A 17,856-nucleotide genomic window follows, 5' to 3' on the forward strand; every position below is an offset into this window, starting at 1 on the left:
GGCTGGTCATCAAGGTATTTTTGGTACCAGAGATTTGGTGAGTCGGTATTTTTGGTGGCCTGCCTTATCTCGTGATGTCAGGAATTTTGTGCAGTCCTGTGGGACTTGTTCTCGGTCCAAACCCTGTGTCATGGTTTGAACAGGGTTCTTGCCCTGCACTCACAGGGTTAAGTGTTCGTGGCCTCTTTCTGGATCTGGGAGGGGTATTTATACTCACTCTTTACCAGGGTTCACTGTCAGCTATACTGTTGTTCTGGTGTGTCTGACCCCTGGTGTGCATGTACTCTGCGTTGCTTGTTTGATTCCCGTGTATGACCCGGCCTGTCCCTCACTCTAAACTCCGTCTCACGTTTTAGGTACTATTGTCTTCTCTGGTTCTGACCTCCTGGCTTGGCTATTGTTACTCCGCTACCGTTTGCCCCTATTGTACCGTCTGTTGCTCGTTCTGGTATTCTGATCTATTGCTACGTCCTGACTATTTTCTCTGTCTAACCCTTTGGTACTGTATTGCTATCTTGTGCTTTGACCCTGGCTTCATCTGGTTTCTGTTTGTCTATGCCCCTTGGTAACATTGTCCTGTAGTTACCTTTCTAGGAGTTTCCCTGCAGCTCCTAGCTCTGTGGAGCTTAGGCCACGCCCCTGCAGTCACGTGCTTCAGGTCCTGATAGTCTGAAGCACGCATCGTCACCGCTGCTGCCCTGCTCCACAGGTATCTTTGAGCACTGTTTTTGTACTCAGGACACCCGCACTGGCTCAGTGAGCAAGTGCAGTGCGGGGCTCTTGACACCCTGTTCTCATTCTAGTGGGTTGTTGATGCCATGTCGGTGCCCAAGAGGCCATGGACCCATATCTCAATGGATTTTATTTCCGATCTTCCTGTCTCTTAGAGAATGACTGTTATCTGGGAGATTTGTGATAGATTTTCTAAGATGATCCATCTTGTACCACTCCCAAAGTTGCCATCTTCTTCTGAACTGGTGCCCTTGTTTTTACAACAGATAGTTCGGTTGCACAGGATTCCTGAGAACATTGTGTTGGACAGAGGAGTCTAGTTTGTTTCTAGATTTTGGAGAGCTTTTTGTTCCAAACTGGGAATTCAGTTATCTTTCTCCTCTGCATTTCATCCTCAGACCAATGGGCAGACTGAGAGAACAAACCAGTCTTTCGAGTCCTATTTGAGATGTTTTATATCTGCTTATCAGGATGACGGGGTCTCATTTTTGCCCTTGGCCGAATTCGCGCTGAACAATAGAGCTAGTTCTGCCACTTTGATGTCGCCCTTTTTCTGTAACTTTGGGTTTCATCCTTGATTTTCTTAAGGGCAAGTGGAATCTTCGACCTGCCCAAGTGTGGACACTGTGGTAAAGAGAATGCAGCAGATTTGGGACCAAGTGGTGGATAAGTTTTCCCTCTCTCAGGAAAAAGCCCAACGGTTTTCCAACCGGCATAGGACCATTGGTCCCCGGTTTAAAGTGGGTGATATGGTTTGGTTGTCATCAAAGAATATTTCTATGAAGGTTGCATCGTTCAAGCCAAGATTCATTGGACCATATAAGATTTTGGAGATTCTTAATCCTGTTTCTTTTCGATTGGCTCTTCCAGCTACGTGTTTCATAAATCTCTGTTGAAGAGGTTTGTGGAGCCAGTAGTTCCTATGGCGGCGCCTCCTGACCCTGTATTGGGTAAAGGCAATGTGGAATATGAGGTAGAGAAAATATTGGATTCTAGTTTGGCTAGACGGAGACTCCAGTAATTGGTCAAATGGAAGGGTTATGGCCAGGAGGATAATTTTTGGGTCTCTGCTTCTGACATTCATGCCCATAGATTGGTTCGTGCTTTTCACCGGGCGCATCCTGATCGGCCTGGTGGCATGGATGAGGGTTCGGTGACCCCCTCCTCAAGGGGGGTACTGTTGTGAATTTGCTTTGTGGCCTACCTCTGGTTACTGCTGAAGGTGGTGGAGCTGGTCAGGTTGACGGAGGGGTTGCGAGTTCTCTTTCTGGGCTCCCTCTGGTGGTTACTGGAGGTAATGGAGCTGATCTGATTAACAGAGGCTTGCCACCTGATAATGAGGATGACGATTGGAGATCTGTGGTTTCAGACTGGATTTAAGACAGCCGACTCTCTCTGTCCCTGCTTGTGATTTTTTCCTGCCTCCTGAGGTCTTAGTTTCCAGCTCAGTCCCTGCATGCTCAACTAAGTGTTCTTTTGCTATTCTGTTCACATTTGATCTGGTTTTGTCTATTTCAGTGTTGTGTGGGTCAGCCAGCTCCAGCTGTGACTGTGCTGAATCTCCATCCATATGTTACTGCTTGTGCCAGTTTGTTTTTGTGCCTTATTAGATTGGCCTCTTTTTGCTCTGCTTTCAGAATATACCAGAGTGCTGATATTGTGGGAGAAGTCGTGCGACTTCAGTATTTTTGCGTCAGATGTGTTGGACCTTTTTGCAGGGTTTTTTTTGCGTGATTGCAGACAGTGTCTTTCCTTTCCTGTCCTGTCTCGTCAGTGTGGGCCCCATCGTTTGCTCAGTCTATTTTCCTACCTGCGTTTTGTGTTTTCATCTTGTCTCACCGACAATATATGTTTGGGGGCTATCTATTCCTTTAGGGTCTGCTCTGGGGCAGTTTAGATTTCCCATTTCTTGCTTTAGGCTTAGTTAGCTCTCCGGCTGTGCCGAGGCATCTAGGATCATCGTAGGCACACTCCACGGCTACTGCTACTTGTGTGGATAGGAACAGGGGCCTGCAATCTGCTTAGTTACCAACCTCTCTGGTTTTCTGCGGCTTTGCTTGGGCTTGCTCTCCTCCTCGGTGACCCAGTCATAACAGGCTGCAATGAAACAGAGTGAAAAATTTAAAGGGGTCTGAATACTTTCCGTACCCACTGTGTGTGTGTGTGTATGTGTGTGTATATATATATATATATATATATATATATTTGAAGGAAAAAATTATTTGATTCCTTGCTAATTTTGTAAGTTTGCCCACTGACAAAGACATGAACAGTCTATAATTTTAAGAGTAGGTTAATTTTAACATTGAGAGATAGAATAACAAAATAAAATCCAGAAAATAACATTGTATAAATTATATAAATGCATTTGCATTTTGCAGGGAGAAATAAGTATTTGATCCCTCTGGCATGCAAGACTTAATACTTGGTGGTAAAACCCTTGTTGGCAAGCACAGCAGTCAGACGTTTTTTGTAGCTGATGATGAGGTGTGCACACATGTCAGGAGGAATTTTGGTCCACTCCTCTTTGCAGATCATCTCTAAATCATTAAGAATTTGAGGCTGTCACTTGGCAACTCATAGCTTCAACTCCCTCCATAAGTTTTCTTCTATGATTAAGGTCTGGCTAGGCCACTCCATGACCTTAATGTGTTTCTTTTTGAGCCACTATTTTGTTGCCTTGGCTGTATGTTTTGGGTCATTGTCTTGCTTGAAGACCCAGCTACGACCCAGTTTTAATGTCCTGGTGGAGGGAAGGAGGTTGTCACTCAGGATTTTACGGTACATGTCTCCATCCATTCTCCCATTGATATGGTGAAGTAGTCCTGTGCCCTTAGCAGAGAAACACCCCTAAAACATGTTTCCACCTCTATGCTTGACAGTGGGGATGTGTTCTTTGGGTCTTAGGTAGCATTTCTCTTCCTCCAAACACAGCGAGTTGAGTTAATGCCAAAGGGCTCAATCTTTGACTCATCTTACCACAGCACCTTCTCCCAATCACTCACAGAATCATCCAGGTGTTCATTGGCAAACTTCAGACGGGCCTGCGCGTGTGCCTTCGTGAGCAGGGGGACCTTGCGGGCAATACAGAATTTAAAACCTTTACGGCATAATGTTTTAATAATGGTTTTCTTGGTGACTGTGGTCCCAGTTGCCTTGAGATCATTAACAAGTTCATGCCATTCTCACCTTCCTCATGATCAAGGATACTCCACGAGGTGAGATTTTGCATGGTGCCCTAGACCGATGTCGATTGACAATCATTTTGTATTTCTTTCATTTTCTTACTATTGCGCCAACAATTGTCTCCTCCTCACCCAGCGCCTTACTTAAGGTTTTGTAGCCCATTACAGCTTTGTGCAGGTCTGTAATCTTGTCACTGACATCCTCATAAAGCTCTTGGTCTTGCACATGTTATAGAGGTTGGAGTCTGACTGCTTAATTGAGTCTGTGGGCAGGAGTCTTTTATAAAGGTGACTATGTAAGACAGCTGTATTCAATGCAGGTAACAAGTTGATTAGGAGCGCTTAACTGGCCTGTAGGAGCCAGATCTCTTAATGTTTGGTAGGGGATCAAATACTTATTTCTCCCTGCAAAATGCAAATAAATTTATATAATTTTTACAATGTGATTTTCTGGATTTTATTTTTGGTATTCTATTCTATGTTAAAATTAACCTACCCTTAAAATTACAGACTGTTCATGTCCTTGTCAGTGGGCAAACTTGCAAAATCAGCAAGGGATCAAATAATTCAAATAATGATTTCCTTCATTGTATATAAATATACAAGCTGAAGAGCCCGGCGTTGCCTGGGCATAGTAACCAACTGTGGTTAGTTATAACAAATTATAATGATTATATTGCCCATAAAAACATTTCACTTCATATATTCAACACTACAGATTTGCAACACAAATTAACTAAACGATTACCCAAGTATTGATAGTATTTTACTTTCAACTCATTCAAGAGCCTTTTGATAAACAACATTTTTGGTTTTTCCTTTCGGTGCAAAGATGAACAGATTTTTGGCAGTTCCAACTCTTGAACAGACCACGTAAAGTTGACCATGAGAAAAGCATGGAGATTGCAAATCGATCCCTACTACTTTCAAGGACTGTCCCTGAGCATTGTTAATGGACATTGCAAATAGCAGTTGAACTGGAAACTGGAGGCATTTAAAATCAAAAAACAAATCAGATGGAATGAGTGGAATTCTTGGAATGAAAATGTCCAAATGTCCTCTACTTTGGCACATCCTGTTTCTGAGCTGTGTATCTAACCCTGTCCTGTGTGAAAATGTATGCTGAGCTGTGTATCTAATCCTATCCTGTGTGATACTGACTGCTGAGCCGTGTATCTAATCCTATCCTGTGTGATACTGACTGCTGAGCCGTGTATCTAATCCTATCCTGTGTGATACTGACTGCTGAGCCATGTATCTAATCCTATTCTGTTTGAACTGGAAACTGGAGGCGTTTAAAATCAAAAAACAAATCAGATGGAATGAGTGGAATTCTTGGAATGAAAATGCCCTCTCCTTTGGCACATCCTGTTTCTGAGCAGTGTATCTAACCCTGTCCTGTGCAATAATGTCTGCAGAGCTGTATACCTAATCCTCTCCTGTGTGATACTTTCTGCTGAGCTGTGTATCAAATCCTATAATGTGTGATACTGACTGCTGAGCTGTGTATCTAATCCTATCCTGTGTGATACTGACTGCTGAGCCATGTATCTAATCCTATCCTGTGTGCTACTGACTGCTGAGCTTTGTATCTAATCCTATCCTGTGTGGTACTGGGCTCCCCCTGCAGTCTGTGTCAGAGGGTGGTCTGTGTTGGTAATAAATTGTGTTATTTCCAGCTTTACAGAAGGACGATAACACCATAGAAATGATAAGAATAATAGGCAAAATTGTTTGGTGAATTGGAACGCACTGGGTTAAAATTTCGCCTCACAACATAGCCTAAGATGCTGTTGGGGTCCAGACGTGTGACTGTGCAAAATTTTGTGGTTGTAGCTGCGACGGTGCACATGCCAATCCCGGACATACACACATACAAATATACACACACATTGAGCTTTATATATTAGATTACCTGTTGGCAGGTGTTTGCTACCCCATCTGAGAGTCGCATGGTAGAGACTCTGATTCCAGCGATCTATCAAATTCTGGGCTGCTGCAGATCTACCAGTTCTCTGAATGCCTAGCTCTGTATAACCCTTCCCACACCACTGATTTGCATCTTCCTGTCTACACTGTGCATTGGCAGAAAGCTGAAGTAAAAAAAAAATTGTTTTAACCAATCAAAAATAAAACATAACTTTAAATTGTTAAATTAAAAATCTGATTAAATTTGAATAATTTGTTGAAGTGCATATTAAAATTATACTCTGTTTCTTATTGGTCCTACTTATGTTTAACCCCTTCAACCTCCGAGCCTGTTTTCACCTTCCTGACCAGGTTAAATTTTACAATTCTGACCAGTGTCACTTAATTAGGTAATAACTCTGGAACGCTTCAACATATCTCAATGATTCTGAGATTGTTTTTTGTGACATATTGTACTTTATGTTAGTGGCAAATTTAGGTCAATATTTTTTGCATATTTGTGAAAATATTGGAATTTTGGTGAAAATTTCACAAATTTCAAAATTGTATTTATATACCCTTAACCCAGACAGTCATATTACATAAAATACCGTAGTTTATAAATAACATTTGCCACATGTGTACCTTACATCAGCATTTAGGGACCACATCACATTTGAAGTGACTGAGGAGTAATTTTAAAAACTGCACCCCACAAGGTGCTCAAAACCCTATAAATGAAGTTTTTTTTTAACCTTCCAGATGCTTCACAGGAATTACAGCAATGTGGAATGAAAAACTGAAAATTTTACTTTCCTCCATAAAATGTTGTTTTAGCCCAAAATTTTTCATTTTCACAAAGGTAACAGAAGGAAATGAATCATACAATTTGTTGTGCAATTTTTAGTGAGTTCACTGATACCCCATATGTGGTGGAAATCTACTGTTTGGGCGCACCGCAGGGCTCGAAAGGGAAGGAGCTAAATTTGACTTTTGGAGTGCAAAATAAACTGGAATAAATAGCGGACATCATGTCGTGTTTGCAGAGCCCCTGATGTGCCTAAACAGTGTAAACCCCCCACAAGTGACCTCATTTTGGAAACTACACCCATCAAAGAACTTATCTGGAAGTGTGGTGAGCACCTTCAAGCAGCAGTTGATTTACAAAATGGTATAATGTTGAGCCCTGAAAATGAAAAAATACATTTTTCACTCAAAAAATGGTGTTTCAGCCTCAAATTCTTCATTTATCCAAGAGTAACAGAAGAAAATGGACTTAACATTTGTAGAATTAAATAATCAGAGCTACATACTCATCTCATTACGAAAAACTTGTATAAATATAGCTTAAAAATATTGTAGCCTTAGAGAATTGTTAAGTTTGTGAATCTCTGCGCTATACCACTGCAGGGATCGCCTCTTGCACCCATCCAATTACACATTTGGCCTTGGTAAATTCTCGGTTATTGCATTAGGGTATGTGTCCATGGTCCGGAAGCTCTGCGCTTTGGACGCAGCGGATACCCCGCTCTGCCCAAAGCGCCGCCCCCTGTTGTACGTGCGGTGATACCGCATGTGTTCATTGAACACATGCGGAATCACCATATCCTATTCATAGACTGATATTTATCTTGCGGAGACTGAGCACCTGTGTTTCTGCATGCATAGTGGAGATGGGATTTCATTAAAATCCCCTCCACTATGCTGTAACATCTGGATGCTGCGGCTGTAGGCAGCGCCCAATCCGCCGCAAATACTGAAGGAGTACGCCCCATGGAAACATACCCTAAGACAGAACCACAGGCCAGGGATGTTATAGTGCATCCGATAGAACGTCATGGACATATCGGTTGTGTAGAGCAGGGGTCCTAGCTGACTCAGGCTAGGTGTATGTGAAATTGAACTGTGTTTCTTTCTTGTATTTTCAGGGTAACTGAGGTTCCGTTTTTAGTAAAAAGTAAATTTTTGATAAATTGGTTGTGATTTTTGTCCTCAGCCCGCTGTATTCTAGGAGAGACCACCCCGGTACACGATCTACATGTTGACATAGTCGTCAGGATACAGCTACTGTCATGGACAGGAACATGGAGTGACATTATCCCTTATTGCCAGTGATCCTGGCTCAGGTGCCAAACCCGCTTGCCACAGCATTTGATCCAGAGGGGTACCTTTTGGCAGGGACGCTATTGCAGCATTTGCCAAAATATGACGGCAAAAATATGTTATAGCAAGACTGGACAGAAAGGGTGCGAAGTCTTAATAAAATATGCAACTTGGTCCCAGAGTTGTGTGCAGAAATAGTACTGAATGCCCTAGAAGGCAATGCCAGATGGACAGTAATGGAACGGCCTGTCCGAAAGGGACACCTTAGACAAAATACTCTTGCTGTTTGAAGGAATCCATGGGGGCATACCAAAGTGGTCAGCTGCAAAGTTTCTTTTTCAACTGACTGCAGTGAGAAGCCAAGACTGTAATGAATTTTTCAATGCCTTGCAAGAAATGTTGAATGAAGTACAGTGGTGGGATACTGAGGCTATGAGAGCTTTCCAGGAGTTGGATAGTCTGTTGCAGGATCAGTTAATAGCTGGGTTAGTCAACAAATTCCTATGGGACAAGTTGCAAGAGATGACCTGGATGACAGCTGACCTGACGTTTTACAATGTCTACCTTGCCACAATAGAAAGGGAAGAGGAGTCCATGCCTGTGTTTGAGAAAGTAGTGAGTAGCGCTCAAGTGATGAAAAGCTGGGTGGGGTCCAAAGACTCGGAGACTCTCAAGGATGTGGTTCAGGTTCTGCGAGCAGAACTAAAAGGCATTTGACTGGAAGTGTCCCAGATGCAAATGAGACCAGTCAAACTTCTGGAGACAGCTCCGACTACCTGAGCTCTTTCATGTGTCCTGACTCGAGTGGGAAGACCAAACAGGGGAAGCGAGTCTGGTGCGCAGAGACTCAGGAGGCTCCTCTGCGGAAATTGTCAATGAGTTGGCCACCTTACCAGGGATTGTGATGCCAAGACTCATCTCAACATAATGGGGCCAGCTTTAAGCTACCAACCGCTGCAGTAGCTGATTTGCAAACCCCCTAACGTGGAGAACACAATTTATATTCACGCAGTCTGGTGCTAGAGGCTGATTTTGATGGACAGAAAGTAAGGTGTTAAGTGGATACCAGGTCTGAATGCACCATCATGCCCCTAGAGATCTTTGAGAGCTATTTCAGCCATATGGTGGAACCCGAAGATGGGAGCGTTATTAATATTGCAGCAACTAACAATGGCCAGTTGCTTGTGAAGGGAATCATGCAAATGAGAATGAAGCTATGTGGCCAAGACATCGGCACAAAAGGAGTGGTTCTGATGGATCACCCCCTAAGGTGGGGAATAGACGTGACCTTGGAAATGAACATATTACAGGATCTGCATCACTGTCTGTTTGCTAAGGTAGGGCCACGATACTGGCTATGCACAACAACCACTAGCCAACCCAGAGGGTCCTGCAGCAGGTTCTAAGAAGTTGCAGCTTTCAGAAAAGCACCTCATCCGGTCGTCCTGTTGGCCTGGTCAAAGTTCCTCCATGCATACCAATGGTGATCGCACCGAAGAGAGAACAGCTTCTGATGGTACCTGTGGGGACCTATCGAAGGCCAAATGGTCTGGAGGTGCTCATTGAGCAGATATTCGAGGAGGGGTCCCAGACAAGGCCTTTGGTGGCCCGTGTGCTAGCAAGTGTGAAAGATGTCTGTGTGCCCATCCGTTGCATTAACATGTTGGATAGCTAAGTCACTATACCAGGGGATGCACTGCTGACTGAAGTCAATTCGCCTGATGGAGGGAAGAAAAGGGCTCAACCTACTGCCCAATCTCATCTTAGGCTGGACTTATGCTGTTGAAGTGACACTGACCCCTGTCCAGCAGAGGCTTCTGGAAGATTTCAGGTGGTTTTCTCTCACCATAGGGAAAATTTTAGATGCTTCTCTACCATCGAGTATGAGATTCCAAACGGGAATACTCCTCCTATCCAGAAACGCTACTGTCAGATTCCTTCAAAAGTGTGCCAAGAAGAACATGATGGCCAGCATGTTGGACAACCAGGTAACACAAAAGAGCCAGAATCCTTGGGCGCTGCCAGAGGTATTGGTACATGAGAAGGATAGGCCCCTCCACTTCTGTGGTGACTGCAGAAAATTGAATGCTCAATCAATAATTAGCAATAATCATCAATAATTAGATGACTTTATTCAGCGGGTCGGTGCGATTACAGCGATACCAGATTTATATATTGTTTTATGTTTGGCTGCTGTCACACGCTAATAACACTTATTTTTTTGCAAAAATGAGTTTTTACATTGCCATATTCTGAGAGCTATAATTTTCTGATATTTCTGCCAACAGAAACAAGTGGGAACTTGTTTTTTTGCAGGAAAAGTTGATGTTTTTATTAGTACCAATTTGGGCATTTTCGATTTTTGGGTGGCAGAAGGAACAAAAACCAGCAATTTGTTTTCTTTTTATTATGCTGTTCACAGTGTGATAAAAGTGCTAAAGCATTTTAATTTTTCAAGTCAGTGAGATTTCAGCACTACCATATTTATATCTGTTTTTATGTTTTGATGCTTTTACATAATAAACTATTTTATAGAAAAAAATATTGTTTTTGCATACCTGTATTCTGAGAGCTATAACTTTGTTATTTCTCCGCTGACAGAGCTGTATGGCTGCTTGTTGTTTTTGAGACAAAATAATGTTTCATTGGTACCATTTTATTTGTATCACATTTTATTCCATTTTTTTGGCAATGTGATGAAAAAGCATAGTTTTTATGCCATGTTTTCTTTTACGATGTTCACTGATGGGGTTAAGTAGTATGACAGTTTTATTGATTGGGTCGTTTCAGACTCGGCAATACTGAATATGTTTACTTTTTTTACATAAATATGTATTTATTGTTAGATTTTTTACATTTTTTTATTTAATTTCTTTTGTGATTTTTTAAATTTTTTTTACAATTTTTTAAAACTTTTTTGTTTAGTCCCTCTATGGGACTTTACCGTCACCATGAAAACTGTCATCACACATACAGGAGAAACTCACATGTGAAGGAGGCCTTTAAAAAAATACGCCCGCTTTGTTGATCAAAAGAAAATAAAAATGCAACATAACGAAGAAAAAGTCTAAAAATAGTGTAAATTCAAAAATGAATAAGGCTCAAATTTAAGAAAAAGTAACCATAAGATCTATTTTTACTCTGGGAAAAAAAGGTGCAAAAACAATGATGAATTGAGGCATTAAATTTATACCACATATTGGTTGGTTGGCTCTCTTTACAATTTTGTGCCAAAATTTCTGTGCAATATGCCACATTTTAGCCACTGCCTTTTTAAGCCACACCTCTCATCTAGCCACTCTCAAAAAGTTCCTAAAACACAATAAGTATAAGGCAAGTACAAGACAGTTTTGGGTGCAAATTGAGCAAGAAATCTGGTGCAATTTACTGGTGTGTTACAGTAAATTTGCCCCACTGAGTCTAATAACAACTCCACTTGTTTGCAGGGAATGTAATTTTTTCTCTACTCTATTATTTCCAGAGTGCACAGTTTCCGTGTATTTTTTTCAACAATAAACTGGGAACTATTAAAAAGACTTGCAAAGAAAGATCAAATGTGAATGCTGTCCGCAACAACCACTTGGACTCTGGTAGATTATTAGTAGATTATATGGATTGTGGAAGTCATAAACACTGTTTTCTAAGCTTTTATCAGTTTATCCTTAATATTAATCATAATTATGTTTTTGTTTGACAGATTGAAACAAACCCAAATGAGTTTGCACTGTACATTATTCATGCCTCAGGAGGTGAGTATTTTTCATTTAGCTTAATGATCTAATTTGCATTGGAATAAATAGTGATCAGTGTGTGTGCATATATATATATATATATATATATATATATATACAGTCATATGTAAAAGTTTGGGCACCCCTATTAATGTTAACCTTTTTTCTTTATAACAATTTTGGTTTTTGCAACAGGTATTTCAGTTTCATATATCTAATAACTGATGGACTCAGTTATATTTCTGGATTCAAATGAGGTTTATTGTACTAACAGAAAATGTGCAATCTGCATTTAAACAAAATTTGACCGGTGCAAAAGTATGGGCACCCTTATCATTTTCTTGATTTGAACACTCCTACTTTTTACTGACTTCCTGAAGCACTAAATTGGTTTTGTAACCTCATTGAGCTTTGAACTTCATAGCCAGGTGTATCAAATCATGAGAAAAGGTATTTAAAGTGGCCACTTGCAAGTAGTTCTCCTATTTGATTCTCCTATGAAGAATGGCATCATGGGCTCCTCAAAACAACTCTCAAATGATCTGAAAACAAAGATTATTCAACAAAGCTTTTCAGGGGAAGGATACAAATAGTTGTCTCAGAGATTTAACCTGTCAGTTTCCACTGTGAGGAACATAGTAAGGAAATGGAAGAACACAGTTACAGTTCTTGTTAAGCCCAGAAGTGGCAGGCCAAGAAAAATATCAGAAAGGCAGAGAAGAAGAATGGTGAGAACAGTCAAGGACAATCCACAGACCACCTCCAAAGACCTGCAGCATCATCTTGCTGCAGATGGTGTCACTGTGCATCGGTCAACAGGTCAACAATACAGCGCATGCATAACGCCTTTTTGTATGACCAAACAACTCAATCTTTGTTTCATCAGTCCACAGGACCTTCTTCCAAAATGTAACTGGCTTGTCTTAATGTGCTTTTGCAGACCTCAAGCGACTCTGTTTGTGGTGTGCTTGCAGAAACGGCTTCTTTCGCATCACTCTCCCATACAGCTTCTCCTTGTGCAAAGTGCGCTGTATTGTTGACCGATGCACAGTGACACCATCTGCAGCAAGATGATGCTGCAGGTCTTTGGAGGTGGTCTGTGGATTGTCCTTGACTGTTCTCACCATTCTTCTTCTCTGCCTTTCTGATATTTTTCTTGGCCTGCCACTTCTGGGCTTAACAAGAACTGTACCTGTGTTCTTCCATTTCCTTACTATGTTCCTCACAGTGGAAACTGACAGGTTAAATCTCTGAGACAACTTTTTGTATCCTTCCCCTGAAAAGCTATGTTGAATAATCTTTGTTTTCAGATCATTTGAGAGTTGTTTTGAGGAGCCCATGATGCCACTCTTCATAGGAGAATCAAATAGGAGAACTACTTGCAAGTGGCCACTTTAAATACCTTTTCTCATGATTTGATACACCTGGCTATGAAGTTCAAAGCTCAATGAGGTTACAAAACCAATTTAGTGCTTCAGAAAGTCAGTAAAAAGTAGTTAGGAGTGTTCAAATCAAGAAAATGATAAGGGTGCCCATACTTTTGCACCGGTCAAATTTTGTTTAAATGCAGATTGCACATTTTCTGTTAGTACAATAAACCTCATTTGAATCCAGAAATATAACTGAGTCCATCAGTTATTAGATATATGAAACTGAAATACCTGTTGCAAAAACCAAAATTGTTATAAAGAAAAAAGGTTAACATTAATAGGGGTGCCCAAACTTTAACATATGACTGTATATATATATACACTCACTGGCCACTTTATTAGGTACACCTGTCCAACTGTGTGTTAAGACTTAATTTCTAATCAGCCAATCACATGGCGGCAACTCAGTGCATTTAGGCATGTAGACATGGTCAAGACAATCTCCTGCAGTTCAAACCGAGCATCAGTATGGGGAAGAAAGGTGATTTGAGTGCCTTTGAATGTGGCATGATTGTTGGTGCCAGAAGGGCTGGTCTGAGAATTTCAGAAACTGCTGATCTACTGGGATTTTCACGCACAACCATCTCTAGGGTTTACAGAGAATGGTCCGAAAAAGAAAAAAAATCCAGTGAGCGGCAGTTCTGTGGCCGGAAATGCCATGTTGATGCCAGAGGTCAGAGGAGAATGGGCAGACTGGTTCGAGCTGATAGAAAGGCAACAGTGACTCAAATTGCCACCCGTTACAACCAAGGTAGGCAGAAGAGCATCTCTGAACGCACAGTGCGTCGAACTTTGAGGCAGATGGGCTACAGCAGCAGAAGACCACACTGGGTACCACTCCTCTCAGCTAAGAACAGGAAACTGAGGCTACAATTTGCACAAGCTCATCGAAATTGGACAGTAGAAGATTGGAAAAACGTTGCCTGGTCTGATGAGTCTCGATTTCTGCTGCGACATTCGGATGGTAGGGTCAGAATTTGGCGTAAACAACATGAAAGCATGGATCCATCCTGCCTTGTATCAACGGTTCAGGCTGGTGGTGGTGGTGTCATGGTGTGGGGAATTTTTTCTGGGCACTCTTTGGGCCCCTTGGTACCAATTGAGCATCGTTGCAACGCCACAGCTTACCTGAGTATTGTTGCTGACCATGTCCATCCCTTTATGACCACAATGTACCCAACATCTGATGGCTACTTTCAGCAGGATAATGCGCCATGTCATAAAGCTCGAATCATCTCAGATTGGTTTCTTGAACATGACAATGAGTTTACTGTACTCAAATGGCCTCCTCAGTCACCAGATCTCAATCCAATAGAGCATCTTTGGGATGTGGTGGAACGGGAGATTCGCATCAGGGATGTGCAGCCGACAAATCTGCGCCAACTGTGTGATGCCATCATGTCAATATGGTCCAAAATCTCTGAGGAATGCTTCCAGCACCTTGTTGAATCTCTGCCACGAAGAATTGAGGCAGTTCTGAAGGCAAAAGGGGTCCAACCCCTTACTAGCATGGTGTACCTAATAAAGTGGCCAGTGAGTGTATATATACTGTATATATATATATATATATAATATATATGGTCCTATGCAACTTTTACCGAAATAAACAGCTTTTTGAATCATTGCCATCATGAAACACAAGTGTGATCTATAAACTAAGTGTCGTCTGTGACTTTTGTTATTGGTGAAATATCAACATGTGAACTCAACCGAAGTCAGAAAATAATGTTCTCACAATCAGGAACAAACACAGACAGAAGAGGGTCCCTGTGTTAGAACCATGTATTCTCCCCATTAGCTCGTCATAATGAACAATTCCTCCTGCTTTGATTTAACATTCCATGTGCCTCATGATCCTCCCTCTGGCTCTGTCTCCTTGGCTTTGACTTTTGCTACCACCCTGACATTGTCCTTGCCACATGTGTCTTGTATCTGCCTCTTTGGCTTTGACCCAGCTTGTTGACTATATTGTCAGCTCAATTGACCAGCTATCAGCTATGGATGCATTCTAGGTTTCCCTCTTGCAAGTCCAGATCCATTTATAGGAATTGAAGGATGAAAGCCAAGTTAACTCTGGGGCCTGCTAAATGGAGAGGCTTGTGAAAATTCTGTTTGTGGAAGCACAATTAAAATGAACCTGTCAATAGAGTTGAGCGAAACGGGTCGAAAAAATTCAAAATTCGCCGACTTTTGGCAAAGTCGGGTTTCATGAAACGATACCCGACCCTAGGATGAGGTCGGCCACGAGGTCGGCGACTTACGCGCCAAAGTCGCGTTTCAAAAGTTTGTTTTGCGCTCTTTTTCAGCCAATCAGGATCCACGGACACTGTGGGCAACGTGATGACATAGGCACGGGTCACCACCATCTTTCAGAAGGGCATGCAAGTGATTGGCTTGCTTTGGTGGGCGTCACAGGGGGTATAAAAGGGCGTGCACGCCGACCGCCATCTTACTTCTGCCGATCTTAGTATAGGGAAAGGTTGCTGCTGATTCTGTAGGGAGAGCGTTAGGCAGGGAAGAAGACAAAAAAACTGCTTCTGCTGATAGCGATTTGGCCTGCACAACACACCAGTCACTATGTGTGCAGTGCAAGGGGAGGCTATATAGTGGTGTATCAGTGGTGTTGGTTGTTGGGCTGCCTTTTAAGGCTTCCTGACAGGCTGGCATTGCTGTTTACCCACTGCTCCGCAAACTGCTTTTTTAAAAGCAATCCCAATTTTTTTTTTTTGTCCTGCAGAGAAGAAAAAAAAACTGCTTCTGCTGCTAGCAATTTGGCCTGCACAACACACCAGTCACTGTGTGTGCAGTGCAAGGGGAGGCTATATAGTGGTGTATCAGTGGTGTTGGTTGTTGGGCTGCCTTCTAAGGCTTCCTGACAGGCTGTCATTGCTGTTTACCCACTGCTCCGCAAACTGCTTTTTTAAAAGCAATCCAATCTCCCTTATCCTCTAGTCACTTTTGTCACAGCTGTGCCATCGAGCCTGTCACATAGCGCTCAGATATCAGTGGGCCTCACACAATCCAAAAGTGTCCACTGTCCACAAGTGTGTGCAGAAATTCAAAATCTCCCTTATCCTCTAGTCACTTTTGTCACAGCAGTGCCATCGAGCCTGTCACATAGCGCTCAGATATCAGTGGGCCTCACACAATCCAAAAGTGTCCACTGTCCACAAGTGTGTGCAGAAATTCAAAATCTCCCTTATCCTCTAGTCACTTTTGTCACAGCAGTGCCATCGAGCCTGTCACATAGCGCTCAGATATCAGTGGGCCTCACACAATCCAAAAGTGTCCACTGTCCACAAGTGTGTGCAGAAATTCAAAATCTCCCTTATCCTCTAGTCACTTTTGTCACAGCTGTGCCATCGAGCCTGTCACATAGCGCTCAGATATCAGTGGGCCTCACACAATCCAAAAGTGTCCACTGTCCACAAGTGTGTGCAGAAATTCAAAATCTCCCTTATCCTTTAGTCACTTTTGTCACAGCAGTGCCATCAAGCCTGTCACATAGCGCTCAGATATCAGTGGGCCTCACACAATCCAAAAGTGTCCAGTGTCCAAAAGTGTGTGCAGATATTCAAAATCTCCCTTATCCTCTAGTCACTTTTGTCACAGCAGTGCCATCGAGCCTGTCACATAGCGCTCAGATATCAGTGGGCCTCACACAATCCAAAAGTGTCCACTGTCCACAAGTGTGTGCAGAAATTCAAAATCTCCCTTATCCTCTAGTCACTTTTGTCACAGCAGTGCCATCGAGCCTGTCACATAGCGCTCAGATATCAGTGGGCCTCACACAATCCAAAAGTGTCCACTGTCCACAAGTGTGTGCAGAAATTCAAAATCTCCCTTATCCTCTAGTCACTTTTGTCACAGCAGTGCCATTGAGCCTGTCACATAGCGCTCAGATATCAGTGGGCCTCACACAATCCAAAAGTGTCCACTGTCCACAAGTGTGTGCAGAAATTCAAAATCTCCCTTATCCTCTAGTCACTTTTGTCACAGCTGTGCCATCGAGCCTGTCACATAGCGCTCAGATATCAGTGGGCCTCACACAATCCAAAAGTGTCCACTGTCCACAAGTGTGTGCAGAAATTCAAAATCTCCCTTATCCTCTAGTCACTTTTGTCACAGCAGTGCCATCGAGCCTGTCACATAGCGCTCAGATATCAGTGGGCCTCACACAATCCAAAAGTGTCCAGTGTCCAAAAGTGTGTGCAGATATTCAAAATCTCCCTTATCCTCTAGTCACTTTTGTCACAGCAGTGCCATCGAGCCTGTCACATAGCACTCAGATATCAGTGGGCCTCACACAATCCAAAAGTGTCCAGTGTCCAAAAGTGTGCGCAGAGATTCAAAATCTCCCTTATCCTCTAGTCACTTTTGTCACAGCAGTGCCATCGAGCCTGTCACATAGCGCTCAGATATCAGTGGGCCTCACACAATCCAAAAGTGTCCACTGTCCACAAGTGTGTGCAGAAATTCAAAATCTCCCTTATCCTCTAGTCACTTTTGTCACAGCTGTGCCATCGAGCCTGTCACATAGCGCTCAGATATCAGTGGGCCTCACACAATCCAAAAGTGTCCACTGTCCACAAGTGTGTGCAGAAATTCAAAATCTCCCTTATCCTCTAGTCACTTTTGTCACAGCTGTGCCATCGAGCCTGTCACATAGCGCTCAGATATCAGTGGGCCTCACACAATCCAAAAGTGTCCACTGTCCAAAAGTGTGTGCAGAGATTCAAAATCTCCCTTATCCTCTAGTCACTTTTG

General features: G+C 42.5%; 1 protein-coding gene across 2 annotated transcripts in view; it reads left to right on the forward strand.

Moving 5' to 3' along the window:
• RASSF6 (Ras association domain family member 6) overlaps window positions 1-17,856 on the forward strand; it is a 275,225-nt gene that overhangs the window by 86,460 nt on the left and 170,909 nt on the right. For both annotated transcript variants that reach the window (XM_073590376.1, XM_073590367.1), the window contains exon 8: window positions 11,626-11,677. In XM_073590376.1, coding sequence (XP_073446477.1) covers window positions 11,626-11,677 — 52 coding nt within the window. The remainder of the gene's footprint in view (window positions 1-11,625; window positions 11,678-17,856) is intronic.

Source organism: Dendrobates tinctorius, unplaced genomic scaffold, assembly GCF_039654945.1.
Source record: "Dendrobates tinctorius isolate UK_male_01 unplaced genomic scaffold, ASM3965494v1 ptg000011l, whole genome shotgun sequence".
NCBI lineage: Eukaryota > Metazoa > Chordata > Amphibia > Anura > Dendrobatidae > Dendrobates > Dendrobates tinctorius.